The sequence below is a fragment of the Takifugu rubripes genome, chromosome 4, assembly GCF_901000725.2.
Source record: "Takifugu rubripes chromosome 4, fTakRub1.2, whole genome shotgun sequence".
Lineage (NCBI taxonomy): Eukaryota > Metazoa > Chordata > Actinopteri > Tetraodontiformes > Tetraodontidae > Takifugu > Takifugu rubripes.
Window position 1 is genome coordinate 13358880 of NC_042288.1, and position 14399 is coordinate 13373278.

Sequence of the window (14399 nt, forward strand, 5' to 3'; positions counted from 1 at the left end):
ACTGGCCATATGGGACAACGCTGCCATCACACAATCTCGAATTTAATGTTAAGAACCATCAATGGACACACAAGTCACTAAACCACTGAGGACTGGAATCAAAATAATACTCGAGTTGGTCAAATCCGATTACAGGCTGCTCCCGGGTGCCCCCAAACCTGGATTGCGACATCTGTCAACTCTTGAAAAGTCTGTGGTGCCACATGGTGGTGGTGCTGAATATAACAATATATGATGTCCCAGAGGCGCTGATTGGGTTTCTGCTCAGCAGAATGTGCGGACCAGTTAATGCCCTGTCGTGCATCAGAAGAAAACACTCGACCCAGACCTATAAACTGGAGGGGTTGAATGAGCCAACTTTTTCCAGGCAAGGGATTGAATGCATTTGTATCTATAATTCCCCCCAAACCAAAACACATTGTGGCTATTTGGTTAATTTTGAATAAGTCCTATTTTTCCAGTGTAAACACAAACCAGCCTAAACGGCGCATGCGCGAATGACGCGGTTGTCCGGAAGACGGAAGTGTAGTCAGTTCGAACAGAACCGTAGCGACTGTTCCTTTAGTTTGATTACTGGCCGTAGTTGAAGAGGTTCGGACTAAAGGTTTGTAACACAACAAGATGAATTAAGGAAACATTATTATCACGCAAAGGGCGTTTTCTGCGTGTGAATACGTGTGTCCAACAGATCGCTCTGTTTTGAACTTGCATTCTCATCTCTATGATGTCATTGCGACATCTACTGATCAAATACAGCGAGAAACGTTGTTGTGTCGGAATTTAACATTAAAAGAATAAATGAAATTGTTAATTGGTCGTGTTGAGATGTAATTCAAATTGGTATTCAAATTGAAGAATATGAAAATGTGTCACCTGTTCACAGATGGCCGTAGACTGGATTGGGTTTGGCTACGCTGCAGCCATTGCCTTTGGAGGATTTATGGGATACAAGAGAAAAGGTACAAAGGTCACGTTTGAGAAAAAAGTTCAAGTGTTGAATACCCTGTTTTCTTCATATCTATACAGGAAGCGTGATGTCATTGATGGCCGGTTTAGTTTTTGGAGGCTTGTCCTTTTATGGAGCATTCAACCTCTCTTATAACTCAAAGGATATCAAAGTCTCTTTGTGTGAGTATGGTTCCAAAACATGATTTAGATTTCATTTCTCCTCCATCATGTCGTGGTATCTTTTCACCTCTAGTGTCTGCAGGACTCCTCTCAGTCATCATGGGAATGAGGTACAAGAAATCTGGAAAGCTGATGCCTGCAGGAATTATGTCTGGGCTAAGGTCAGAGTCCAGCTTACTCAATAAAACTGGAATGAGCCTTAACCACATGTTTTGCCTTTGCATCCACTGCATTTTGACATCTATTACAAAGTAATGAAAAATCTGATGTGTTTACTCCTGTCATAGCAGGAATTTTTGCAGTGTGTGACAAATCTTTCAGTGGTTGCAAAATTGTGGAAAAGAATAACTCCAGGTTTGCTTTCTCTTCCTTATAGTTTGTTAATGGTGTTTCGTTTGTTCCTGGTCTTCATTGCGTAACCTGCAGAATGGGACAGACCAGTTCCAGGGAGCCGGATGGAAAAGAAGCTTCTTTTATACACAACAAAAAAGACATTCCCACTCAGAACAATAACAATTATGTGTTGTGATTTATGACCAAAATGCCTGAAAGATCTACCAGAGAGGATGGAGAATCCTGCAGTTTGTTGTATTGTTTGTAAATAATAAATATATAAGCTGCTAATCTATGTGGGGGAAAAAATTGTATGTATGAATGTGTGTTTGCCTTACTGTCCAAATGTGTGGTGTAGCACAAAAACAGTCCTGAGGTCCAAAACAGTCCTGATTTTATACAGATTCACATAAAAGCCAAAGGAAATATTGGGTAATAGTCATTTATTCATCGTCTGTTGTGACAAATGATCTGTTGCTTTTTTATAGTAGTGTAACAACAATCGGTTTACTGATCCATGGGCAGTGCAGGGAGTGCTAGAGGACACAATGGCGTTCGCGACTAAGGCAGTTTTGTTTTATTAAAAACCTTCATGACTGTCTGGACGTAGTTGTCGTCGGGCTGTGGCTTCCGCTTCTTGCTGTCTGGATTTAGGAAATTCTGGATGGCCTCTTTTCTGGTCATCCTGCCCTGGAAAGACTGAGGAACAGTCGGAAAAGTGGCAGTCAGGTTGTGTTTTCTTTGCATCACAACTGTGAGCAGCACGTGGAGTAAAAAAAATAAATCAGAAAATCACCTTTGTGTTGGGAAAGTCTGCAAGAATCCCACAGAACTTCTCCTCCAGCATCAGGGTGCATTCAAGCAGCAGCACATCGGCCATGCTTGTTTTCCCGCCCACCAGGTACACGGTTTCACTCAGAACCTGGGAAGTTTAAGAGATGTGCAATTAGGTTACAGTACATCTTGATACAACCCTAGTGTGGGTCAGTCTGATTTGTTAGAAACCCGAACAGCAGCACTGACACCTTTTCAAACACTGGAAGGTATCGCGTCTTCGCCTTGTCCTCGATATTCTCCAGTTGTTCTTTAACATCTGGGATGAAGGGCAGTATCATAATCATTTCCATGAGGTCCATCAGTCCCTCGGAGTACATGTTGATCCTGCAGGACAGCAACACACATGTGACACACTCGTTGACCTTAACATTCATGACAGCGTTTAGATAGGCTTCCTACATGACGCGGTCTTTGCAGTCTTTCCCATGAAGTCCGTACTTCTCGGCTATATAGTTCAGGATGGCTTTGGTCTGCACGAGTTTCATGCCATCGATTTCCACCATGGGAACTTGTTGAAACATGAGATCTCCCGCTGCAGAACACACACAGGGACAGGTTATTCAGTGCCACCACGCCCACCAACAGGTAATTAATTTACCTTACGCAAGCTTCATCCTACGTTATCTCTGAGTTATGACGCTCACTTCAAATTTCCTCACCTTTGAGCAACTTTTCATATTGCTCATGAGTTTCCAGAAAGGTCTCTTCAAACTGTTAACGAGATCGACAGATTTTAGGGAACATTCCGCAGGGTTACTGACCAAATCACACATTAACCTGCCAACATATAGTCCTTTACCTCCACTCCTGCAACTGCCAGAAGCCAGCGGATCGATTCCATTTTCCCTCTCCCATTAAAATAATGCAGGATAACTTTTTCAGCCATTGTTGCGTCTTTTCGAAAAGCCCTAAAAAAGCCGGAAACAAACAACAAAGTATTCAGTAACACGAGTAGCTATTGTCGCAAATTGCATTTAACATTTTAGTCTCTATACCTTTGCGTCACCACTCCTGTTGGGGAAAAAAAAATTAACTGGTCAGAACAAGTGAAACGTCAAGTCTTATACTGTATAACGTTTTAGCTCGAGAAAAAAAAAAGTAAACAGAGCACCGTGATTGGCCAGTTCTGGCCAATGGCCGCACGGTTAGAATTGTCTCAAGGCATGATGGGAAATAAAACCATGACTGAAGATCAAATCTTTTGGGGAGGCTTTATAAGCAACAAGGTACTCTAGTTTTAATGGATGTGAGGGCGATCTGGCTGCGACATCTGTCACCCCATTGATCGCTAGGGTTGATTCGGCTGATCTGGCTGGCTAGGCGGGTGTCCCCTTCCTCCCTCACCGGTCCATGTGTGTCCCTCCCGAAGCTCCGCGCTCGGTGGAAGAGGACGAGGTCCTCGCGGCGGACGACCGTTCTTCGGTGTACCAGTAGCTGCGCTCCCCTGCTAGAACCTCCAAACAAGCTCAAGGCCCATTTGTAGGAGAAACGTAGGGAAGTTAAGCTCCAAGCGTCAGACACATCCAATTGCGGCGCTGCACGTGGCAGTCTGCCTTACTTTTTATACTACCACCAATAAAATTGGTACAATTTATTAATAGTAACTTATAATTATGAGTAATTATTATTAGTAACTACTGTTACTATTGAATTTACGTAACCTCTACGTAACCTCTGTGTTCAGCTTTTATAACCTGTTTCTTTGTGTGTTCAGCAGAGAGATTTCATGTTTCAACAAGTTCCCTGCTACTTGAAAAGTAGATGGATGATTAATCGAGATTATATAGCACAGAAATTAAATCAATTTTTTTTAATTATAACTCAATTTAATAACATACTTCTGAAAGTAAAAAAAAGATCTGTACAGTGTGACAACTTCTGGCATAATTTCAAAACACTTGAATTTAACAATGGTGCCATTATACAGCGAAGATGTAAAAAAAAAAAACAGAAAAGAAAATCAGAAATATAATACAAAATACATATTGTGTATGCACATTTACTGAACAAAAACGGGTGTGCGGGTGTGCCTTCTGTAGGACAGTTATATCCTACAGAAAATCAAAATAAAAACACTGGAGCAAATCTTGGCTAACTTTTCATTTACATTCTCTCTCTCTCACACACACACACACACACACACACACACACACACACACACACACACACACACACACACACACACACACACACACACACACGTATATATATGTATATATATATATCTTTTACAACCCACAACATCAAGAGTATAGACAAAGAATAAAATTATTGCTGTTTTAGATGCATGAAGAGATTTTTCCCACTAATCTTTGGAGATGCCAGCACTTTTGGGAGTGCAGATCTTTCCTGTAGTAGCTCCATCTCTCTTCTGGCACATCAGCTCTCCACAAAGGGCACTAGCGGTGGCCGTATTTGGCAGACCAGTCTGTTCTCCCGTGGATAGTCTGTACTGGAGGGCGAGGCAGCAGACCTGAGGAACTTTTGTTGGCTAAAGAACTTGTCTGACTCCGACCAGACTGCCACGTTGCATAATCTGAAGTGGAAGTTAAAGCAGCAATAAGTAAAAATGAGTTTGGTGACTTGATATAAGAAAGGCATGAAGTGCACACTCACTTGATGCTATGGATTCCATCGAAGGACCCTGATGTCTCCTGTAGCTGGAAGAACCGTCCTTCTTATAAAACGACGTCATGTATCCGCCTGGGATCGTATTTGTACCTGGCGTTGAAAACAGCGGTAAGAAGGTGAAAACACAGCAGTTCAGTCCCCCTGTGAGCCCACCTCAGAGTTACCATGAGCACCTCTGCTTGGCAAAGTCCCGCCAAATGGAATACCACTATTGCCCCAAAGATGGCTTCCGCTGTAGTCTTTACTGGCATTTGTGGCCGTGTTCTTCTTTGTGCTGATGCCTTAAAAGAGGCAAAACAGCATGTAAATAGTACATAATAAACAACACTTAAACGACTTAATTTTCATTTTGACCCAATTAGTCATTTGGACCCAAATGTTCCAAACTCAGGGTACATTTCATTGAGCACATTACCAGGTAAATATCTCGACTGCTTTAAGTAATGCTGTTTAGCAGATGCGGTTCTCGACGGCTCTTCGTAGGCTGCGGCCTTGTTCAGGTTCAGGGGTGCATCTTCTTTGACCTTCGGTCGGCTGAAATCCAAAACAGTCCCATATCTAAAAGAAAGACAGACACAAAGTCATCTCCTCCGATCCAGGCTTTGAAATAAAACATGTTGTGTTCAAATACTCACAAATACAGCTCATAAACTCACCTGCCCCGCCCGTTTGCACCCTTGTCTGCAGAGGATTTACTTTTCCCAAGAACACTAATTGTTGTCAGATCCGTTTCTTCATAATCATCCATATCTTCACCCTTGCAGGACCCCGTGACATGGCCCCATCTCCGCCGCCCACCTCTTGATTTCAACTGATAGTTCAGGACATTTGCGTTTTCTGGTTCCTGTCTTGTTTGCTGAAAGAAGAACATCCCATACATGAGAACACATCTACTTATGACAGATAAATGTGAGTTTTTATGTAGATTGCATAATACCTGTGAGTGTAAAGTGGTGGCCATGAAATAACTATAAATATTTTTGATCAATGAGGTCACACTCTGAATTGGACGCGAGCCTCACTTAGGTTGAGCTACACTACTCACCTTGCTCTGGAGACCCTTGTCAATGATGTAGGGAAGAAGGTTCTGCGGGGTTCCCATGCTGCTCTGTTCCTGCTTCAGGGTGTGCTTTGGTTGCTGTTCTCGGACCACATCACCGTGCCGCTGGTACACTGCTGCCTGGGCAGCTGTGGAGGAGGGCTGGATCTGCTGGAGAGGTCTGGAGTGGGGGCAGTGCTGGTTAGGCGGTGGGGGCTGGGAGGGTGGCACTGGCTGAAGCAGCAAGGGTTGCTGTTGTAGCGTCTGCTGTGTCTGTAAAGGTACTCGTGGAGGCAAAATGGCTGGCTGAGGTCTTCCCTGCTCCAGGATCTGCTGTGGCGTTCCCAAGGCCTGTCCCACATGAAAGTAGGAGTACCTGAGAGCCTGAACGACATGGACACACATCAGCATTCACATAGAATCCCCTACAATTTTGCTTTATTTTTCTGCGTCTCCATTGCATTAAATGACAGCCTACCTGTGCAGAAGCAGGTCTCTTCCTGGGATCCCACTGCAGCAGGTCTGTCATCAAATGGACGGCCTCGGGGCTGGCGTTTGGGATCAACGTCTTCAGATTATTGGGGACACACTGAGGCCAGCGGAAATTCATTGCACTTGCTAGCTGGTATCCTTCAGACCAGTCGTTCTGGTAGGCAAGGACAAGTTTATTACACACATAATATTTATGGAGATGATAATGTAAACGTCTCTATGAACCCAATATGTTCTGTGTGTGATTACTTTTTTTGGTGTGCCCAATACTTGGCAAATCTTAAAAATGGTGTCCACTTCGCTTGAGCCTGGGAAAAGTGGTCTGAGGGTGTAAAGCTCAGCCATGATGCAGCCAACTGCCCACTGGTCTATGGGAGAACTGTAGGACGTGGATCTGAGGAGCACCTCCGGGGCTCGGTACCTGGTCCAAAACAAGATGGAGCAACCAATCACTTGTGCTATAGTCTAAGACAATCATAACAGCGCATTTCCTTACCATCTAGTTGAGACGTAATCGGTGTAGGGTGGCCGGGATCTGATTTCTCGAGCGAGTCCGAAGTCGGCAATCTTCACCAGCTCTGGTCCCATGCACAGAAGATTCTCAGGTTTCATGTCCCGGTGAAAGAACCCTAATAAAAGGACATTTCCTATGACCACCAATTTTTCAAACCTGTCCTTAAATGTAGAAGTTAGAAATAAGTGCACCTTGTTTATGAATGAATGCTAATCCCTGTAGAATCTGAAACATGATGTTTCTTAGAGCAGATTCAGTAAATAACCGAGTCCTGTGGGAAAAAAAGAGGAAAACGTTTAAAAAACTGCAATAAAACACCCAAAACTGAAACCTCCAGACATACACACCTGTCTTTCATTAGCTGGTACAGGTTTTCCTTCATGTACTCAAATATGAAGTACAAGTGGTCATTTTCTCGAATTACCTCCTTGAGTTTGATCACATTGGCGTGATTGAGCTTCTTTAAGGACTGAAAAAGTGGAGACGCAAATTCACGTCAGGATGAAAGAAATCATGTAACAACAGTGAAATAGAGATTTAACCATGCGTGGTAACATACAGGTCAATGGAGGAGCATTAAACATACGGCCTTCAGCTAAAAAACAACACATTTTCTGCATGGGTGGTGCAGGAGCACATGGTAGTTTCACAGAAAAGGCTGCAAAATGGAGGCTGATTCCTTACAGCTTAGGAGAGGAAATCAATGCCAAACACTGAAAAACAGGGTGGATAAATGTGCACTAATGTCATGCACAGGGTCAATAAAAGGTTTAACCATGCTAATTTTGGTAAGTGTACAGCTGTAATCTGTAGTGTGACATGCCAGAATCGTAGCGGATTCATAAAGCTTTCTCTACTTGAGTCAAGTTCCAGGAAAGAGAGAGTGTAGACCAGGGACGGGAACAGCACGGAAAATAGGCAACACGTTAAAATCACCTTCTACTTTTACAGCTGTTGTGTGACTTTGAGCTGTGAGGCATTTTAGACAACATACTGAATGGATGTGCGAAGAAAAACAATATGCAAAGAAAAAAGAAAGCAAAAATGTGAAGTCTGCGCATTATAACATGATTAAAAATTCTTAAATGAAGAGAATGAATAGGAGACACAGACTGATCAAAAAAGCACCTGTACTCCCAACAGATAAAGCTGTGCTACACACGTGCAGTAAAAATTATGCCGTAGTAAAAAGGTTTTAACTGTGTGAGATAAACAGAACATTCAGGTAAACTGACCTTGACCTCCCGAAGGTTCATGCACTCTTCCCAAGAGTAAAACTTTCTTTTCATTCTGTAAAAAAACATCAGGATTTTTGAATTTTTCCACATTTTGGTAACTAGCATCAAACTACTATTTTTCACCAAACATAATTACTAATATGACATCATTTTAATCACAATTACTGCTTTAACAAAGAAATTCCGCGGTATTATCCAGCTCGTCATAAATTCTTGGATACTTACCTTTTTATAGCAACGAGCTCTCCAGACTCCAGGCTGCGGCCGAGGAGCACTGAGCCATAGGTGCCATCCCCGAGCTGCCTGATGGTTGTGTATCTGTTCATTATGCTTTTGTGTCCATAGCATCATTCTGGGGCAGAAAACATTTGGTCTAACATTAGGAAAGTGCACGTGTGTGCACCATGATTGTCCAGAAACAGTCATTACTGTCTGTAATGACAGGAGTTTGAATATAATTGCAGAATTTGGACACAAGAGTCCCAATTTTTCCTTAGAATTCCCCAGTTTAGAGCCACTGACTATTTTAAGAGACTAACTTTTCCTGATTGATGCATCTTTTCAGTAAATGTGTTTTTTTGTTTGCCATCATTTCAACCGTTCCATCCCGGAAGCATTTACTGATAACTTCTAAAAATAACATCAAATCCAGGTTTAGCGCTTCTTTACCTAAAACCTTTTTGCCAATTGTCATCGGTAAAAGCTCCTGTTCCCACGCCCTTAAAAAAACCTTCCTGATCACAACGCTCTGATATGGCCTCTTTCACATCTGGAAAAAGCAACCTGGTTCTTGGGAGGTTCCCAAGGCTATAAAATTCTTTCTGCCAAACATTTTGGTGGTTGAAGTAGCACAGACATGCCTCCTTCCAGTGGAGTATAGTAGGACATGTCCCATAATTAGGCCATGCTGACAAATACACAGAAATGTTATGGCTGTTAAAGAGAGACATTAATAATTTATTGTGAAACCAAACCTATTACATTAAATACATTTTTTCCATTAAGATGCAAATGTAGGGAGTCTGGTTCATTGACCTGTACAAACACACTTTGGCAGGCTGGTCGCGATTTTTGCATTGAAATCATATAAAATCTATATGCCACCAGATGCTACACAAGGTCTGCACGGTGCTGAACATGTAAAACACTATGTAATTTATTTACTGCCATTATAGAGGACTATTACAGCATTACGGTATTTATGCACTCTTCCAATACTATGCCATCATAACATTAACACACAAAGATATCACAAATGTAGATTCTGCAGGAGGTGGTGGTGGTGGGGGAGGTGTGATGCTGGAAATCTGCGGGGTTTTTTTTGTATTTTAAATATTAGTCAGCAGCATATAAGCGTGGCATAATTATTGATTAGTTAATCACAGTGATCTTAATGCCACAGCAGCTGATAAAATCTGAAAGGAGAAGCGAAAGGAGGGGAAGCAGCAGTCAGCACTCACCCTCCTCAAAAGACAACAACACATCGCCGAATGGATGCTGATCGACGGGCAGATGGCTGGAATCAGACTGGCGCCTATAGTCCGAGCAGATAGTTCATAACAAACCCCTATTTGAGCCAGGCCCTGCTGATACTGAGCACGTCGCTCATCGAAGTCTCGCGATATTTAAATAAAACCCATTACTTAAACAAATCACAGCCCTCCTTCCGATGCGAGCGCAACTTCTTCTTCTTTCCTTCTTCTTCTTCTTGACGATGACGTTTAGCGGTACGCTGCTGCCCCTAGAGGGTGATATTATATTGCAGTTAATTCTCGGTTTGCTCCTAGGCTTAAAAAAGCTAATCTCGTAACGGTCAGAAAATTAATATTTCAATGTTTAACCTCAGGGGGGAAAGCCAAATCCACCCATACTGCAGGAGTGTCTGGTTCCTACAAAATGCTTCAAACGTGCAACATCGGGTAGCTTCATGCTGAACTACAGCACGAAGCACTGACGGTCCTCAAAGTGGAATGAATATAAATGGCTTATGCTGTAGTAAATGAATAAATAAGATGGTTCAGGGCGGAGGAGGGCGTTTCTCTACAACTTTGACAGCCACTTCCTGACCGTCCCTGTGGTGCTTCAGCGCTACTCGGAGAAATGGCAGCCTTCCTGAGAGCACGTAAATTTGTCCGCAGCGTTGTCCGTTTCTCCGACCGTGAACTGTAAACTCTAGTGCTGCTCCGTTCTCTAGTGTCACCAAGAGCTCCAACTCAAGCAGCTGTCATGGTGGGTTATCGCGTCGTTCCTCCTGCATTGGAAGAAACGCACTTTAGCACCCATGCTAGCTAGCTAGCGAACTAACGCGAGTTTCCAGGCACTTATAGATGTTAGAACACTCGGCTTCAAATAGTTTGTTACGAAAGGTGGACCTGAACTCAAGAATAGTTTATCACAGTTATATGTAATAAACCGTTGGCGAGCTGCTATACTTGCATATGTTGCTTGTCCGTGTTCGGATGAAAGCTTTAACTTGGGTCAAAAGTTCAGGGACTTAACGTGAATGCAGCTTAATAAAATGATAACCTAATAATTCCTTGTTAAAAATGCTATTATCATTGACCTTACTTCCCTGCATAGTTTGTCCCTGCCTGTGACATGTTTTATACGATCCAAATATGGGTGTTGTACTGTCTGAAGGAGCGAAGATCAGATGTTGTTGTTGTTGTTGTTGTTGTTGATGATGCAGCTACAACCACCTGCATCCACGGTTACAAGGTCAAAATCGACACAATTGAAATGTGTCGGGCCAAGTTGGAGCTTCCTCACAGAACTTTAATTTCAGAGGGGGAGATTCCAAAAATGCTTAGGATTTTTTTGGACTTAGATCATTGTTTGGTTCGTTTTGACAGGTTGCCTTTACTCTTTGTGCAGGCTGAGGAAAATGCAGGTCCTGGTGGGACCTGTGAAGATGAAGGTTCAGAGGATGTGAATCTAGAGGTGAGAACTGATTTAGTACGTGCCAATTACAGCTTTTTCAGCCTGTGTCACTCTGTCAGTGTTCTAAAGTGCAATTCAAGCTGCCTGCTAACTTAACCTTTGCTGTCTAAATAAAGCTTGAATAAATATTGATGCACCAGGACCCTGTGGTTATTGTACTAGATATCCGGAAGGTTAGCATCCTCTTGTCTGCGTATGATAGTTGACATTTTGATGTGTCAGTATTTTGGAATTTAATATTTGAATCACATTCAATAATAATAATACAATAATCAGGTACAGCTCAAGGTGTTCAGAACACAGTGGATGTCTGAACTCAAACCCAGCTCAAGGGGGAGTGGGACAAGCGACCGGCCGGTTCGAAGCAGAGGTCTGAAGAGGCAAGATACAGCTAATGAAGAAAAAGTGAGTTAAAGTGGGCTTTTGTTTCAGGCAATACACTTGCTGCTTAAATTCATCCTGGTGAAAATTGGTTCATGCTTCTGCAGGCTACGGAGCTCTTCTTACGAGCTGTAAAGGAAGAGCAGAATGGAGCTTTCTATGAAGGTATGTTCATTTGGTGACACTAACAACGGCTCAGGGGAACCTGTGTAAAAACACCAGAAAGTTTCCAGAAAATGCCAAATTTCTTGAACAATCGGGCATAACGTCAAATGAACGACGCAGCAGCGCCTGTCGACGCACCATATTTATAGTTTCTGCATAAGTAACAAACGCAATGGCATTCCTCGTGATTCAGGTTCAGTTTCATGTTCATGTGTCGTCTGACGTCTTTGCTTTCAGCTATCAAGTTCTATCGCTTGGCTATGCAGCTTGTGCCCGACATTGAGTTTAGAATCAACTATAGCCATCCTCCAGACACAGGCCAAAGTGGAGAAAACTAGTAAGCTGCTCGTTACTCTTCACAATCTTCATCAGCTTGCCCAGGTTGATTAACTAAATCAATATCAGCAGAGGTTTAATGTAGTTTTTTTTTTATGGAAACAATGTGGAAAGAATGTCAACACAAATAACCTCAAAATCAGTTTCTTTCGTTTTAACCTGAGCACATGATGGGTTTTATTCCAGCTTTGAGGATGTTGACGGTGAGGTCGGCGACCTGATGGCCTATTTTGAGCAACAGCTCACTCTCGACAGCTCCTTTCCTAAGATCTGCAGTCCTGAGTTGGACGTGACTCAGGTGCACATGTCAGGTTGAGACGCTTTCCTGTTAAACCCACACTTGAACGCTGCGCTCATCATCTTGTAGTTAGCATAACACGATGTGTTGCTGCTCTGTTTAGCTCTGCCAAGGGAAATCCTGATGTACATATTTCGGTGGGTCGTGTCCAGTGACCTGGACCTCCGGGCCCTGGAGCAGCTGTCTTTGGTTTGCCGTGGGTTTTACATCTGTGCACGGTCAGCTCCACCACAGCCACAGCATCACTTCTGTGCACATTGGTGCTCTTGGCTTCATCAATTGGTGCTTTCATGTTTCCAGGGACCCGGAGATTTGGCATTCAGCCTGTGCACGAGTGTGGGGAAGAAATTGCACTAAAGTGATCCCCTTCAAGTCCTGGAGGGACATGTTTCTACGACGACCACGTATCCGTTTTGATGGTAATGAGATTATTGAACTGGAAAGCACAAATGCAGCGTTTCGATTTTAATAATCAAATGGTTTTCAGGTGTTTATATCAGCAAGACGTCATACATCCGTCAGGGAGAGAAATCTTTGGATGGCTTCTACAGAGCTTGGCACCACGTTGAGTACTACAGGTGGATGTTTGACCGATCTGGGTTCCACTGTGAGTTTAGCTCTCACAGCTGACTTTGTGATCACAGGTACCTCCGCTTCTTTCCTGATGGTCAGGTCATTATGCTGACGACCCCCGAGGACCCTCCGGCCATTGTTCCTCGCTTGCGTACAAAGAACACCAGGTACGCTTGCTCTGTTTTTATAAAATGTATATTTCGAATTACGTGTGAGTGAGGTGGCGTCGTCGCAGTTTGAAAAAGTTTAAAGAAAATTTTTCCTGTCCCTGGAACATAGGCGTGCACACAAGGCTGCTGTAATTTCAAGTTTAAACGACAAACTGGTTTTAAAATATGTTTACACCAGTGCAGTTCCAGTTCATTAGGAATGACGTGTTTTCGGTCTTGTTTTCACAGGACAGAAGCGGCTTTGCTGGGTCATTTCCGTCTGTCGCAAGAGATGGATAACCAAGCCAACATCTTTGCGGTCGTCTCCAAGAAGAAGGAAGAAGTAAGAGCAAGCTCAGTTCAAGATTCATTATCATAAACGCTCATCTATAACCACAAGAAAATGCGGAACCTCAGCTTGTCAGCTCGTGATTCAAATGAACTGTATTAAACGTTCATTGTGTTGCTGTCCTGCTTAAATCTGCCGTATAGTGATGACCAGCTTTTTATTTCGCCCACAGAAGCAGGTGGAGATTCAAAGTAACCGATTCTTCAGGAGAAACCCACAGCCAGAGACTGAGCACACCTTCCATGTAGGACTGCAGTTGTCCACTGGGGGGCGCCGCAGTTTCAATAAACTGGTGTGGATCCACCACTCCTGCCACCTGACCTACAAGTAAGACATCAGCAGCACAGCAGAGAAGCTACTCGCCCGCCGGTCCAGTTGTAATATTGACCTTTTTTTGTTTTAGGCTGACTGGGGAAACAGTCATCTCAGAATTTGACCTGGACCGGATGTACACGCCCTTCTACTTTGCACGGGTGAAGAGTTACACCGCTTTCTCTGAGAAACCTCTCTAAGCTGCCTGGACACCAGGGGGACAAAAGCCTTCACTACTTTCACAACATGTGTACTCCTCAAAATTCTTAAGCTTTGCTGCAGCTGGGGGACCTTTGTTATGTCAAAGAATAGGGAACCTTTATGTTTCCTATATGCAAGCATGTCGTGTTCTAAGTTTGTTTAATAGAAGAGTTCTTATTTTCTGATTTCAGAAGTTGTGAAAATTCTTTGGAGCATATAATCATTAGTAGGCAATTCCACCTGTTTGGAGCGATGAATGTCTATGCTGTAATAGTTTACTGGTTTCCTTTCTCCTGGAAATAAACTGTGCTCAACTGGTTTTGTGGTGCTTCAGAGTTAATGTGACAGTGATGCAGTCAAGAGGAAGATTTAATACACGTAAGCGGTTGCTCGTTGTGCCTAATTAGGGACACGCGCCCAGCCAAAATATGACCGTTTTATGGAGACCAGGTCTGTTTAGGTGGTGAGCCACCGGATTATTCC

At 43.2% G+C, this 14399-nt stretch overlaps 4 protein-coding genes across 7 annotated transcripts; 2 read left to right on the forward strand and 2 right to left on the reverse strand.

The window, feature by feature from the left end:
• The first annotated feature begins 490 nt into the window (after positions 1 to 490).
• Positions 491 to 1763, forward strand: tmem14a (transmembrane protein 14A). The gene is made up of 5 exons (XM_003964165.3): positions 491 to 604; positions 884 to 959; positions 1027 to 1128; positions 1202 to 1289; positions 1505 to 1763. The coding sequence occupies exons 2-5, from the start codon at positions 884 to 886 to the stop codon at positions 1545 to 1547; spliced, it is 309 nt and encodes a 102-aa protein (XP_003964214.1). The 5' UTR covers positions 491 to 604; the 3' UTR covers positions 1548 to 1763.
• Positions 1764 to 1887: 124 nt separating this feature from the next.
• LOC101072457 (glutathione S-transferase 3-like) lies at positions 1888 to 3425 on the reverse strand. Of its 2 annotated transcripts, XM_003964092.3 has the most exons (7): positions 3294 to 3425; positions 3098 to 3206; positions 2958 to 3009; positions 2698 to 2830; positions 2487 to 2622; positions 2258 to 2383; positions 1939 to 2160 (listed from the first exon to the last, which is right to left on the reverse strand). In XM_003964092.3, exons 2-7 carry the CDS (start codon positions 3182 to 3184, stop codon positions 2023 to 2025), a joined length of 672 nt encoding a protein of 223 aa, XP_003964141.1. In that variant the 5' UTR covers positions 3185 to 3206; positions 3294 to 3425; the 3' UTR covers positions 1939 to 2022. The 2 variants fall into 2 exon arrangements, with proteins under 2 accessions (XP_029690848.1, XP_003964141.1); XM_029834988.1 differs by lacking the exon at positions 3294 to 3425 and having other exon boundaries at positions 1888 to 2160; positions 3098 to 3184.
• Positions 3426 to 4097: 672 nt separating this feature from the next.
• On the reverse strand, positions 4098 to 10146 carry cilk1 (ciliogenesis associated kinase 1). Of its 2 annotated transcripts, none has more exons than XM_011603405.2 (14): positions 9673 to 10146; positions 8438 to 8564; positions 8210 to 8264; positions 7322 to 7443; positions 7166 to 7245; positions 6957 to 7089; positions 6710 to 6881; positions 6447 to 6614; positions 5975 to 6352; positions 5586 to 5785; positions 5345 to 5487; positions 5103 to 5210; positions 4915 to 5019; positions 4098 to 4834 (listed from the first exon to the last, which is right to left on the reverse strand). In XM_011603405.2, exons 2-14 carry the CDS (start codon positions 8536 to 8538, stop codon positions 4698 to 4700), a joined length of 1902 nt encoding a protein of 633 aa, XP_011601707.1. In that variant the 5' UTR covers positions 8539 to 8564; positions 9673 to 10146; the 3' UTR covers positions 4098 to 4697. The 2 variants fall into 2 exon arrangements, with proteins under 2 accessions (XP_011601707.1, XP_003964215.1); XM_003964166.3 differs by having other exon boundaries at positions 5094 to 5210.
• A 144-nt stretch (positions 10147 to 10290) lies between these two features.
• Positions 10291 to 14235, forward strand: fbxo9 (F-box protein 9). 2 transcript variants are annotated; one of them, XM_029834933.1, is made up of 13 exons: positions 10291 to 10441; positions 11087 to 11152; positions 11429 to 11557; positions 11641 to 11698; positions 11936 to 12035; positions 12221 to 12345; positions 12436 to 12550; positions 12633 to 12751; positions 12820 to 12910; positions 12977 to 13072; positions 13304 to 13397; positions 13579 to 13730; positions 13807 to 14235. In XM_029834933.1, the coding sequence occupies exons 1-13, from the start codon at positions 10439 to 10441 to the stop codon at positions 13913 to 13915; spliced, it is 1257 nt and encodes a 418-aa protein (XP_029690793.1). In that variant the 5' UTR covers positions 10291 to 10438; the 3' UTR covers positions 13916 to 14235. The 2 variants fall into 2 exon arrangements, with proteins under 2 accessions (XP_029690793.1, XP_003964142.1); XM_003964093.3 differs by having other exon boundaries at positions 10292 to 10441; positions 13576 to 13730.
• The last annotated feature ends 164 nt before the right edge of the window (positions 14236 to 14399 follow it).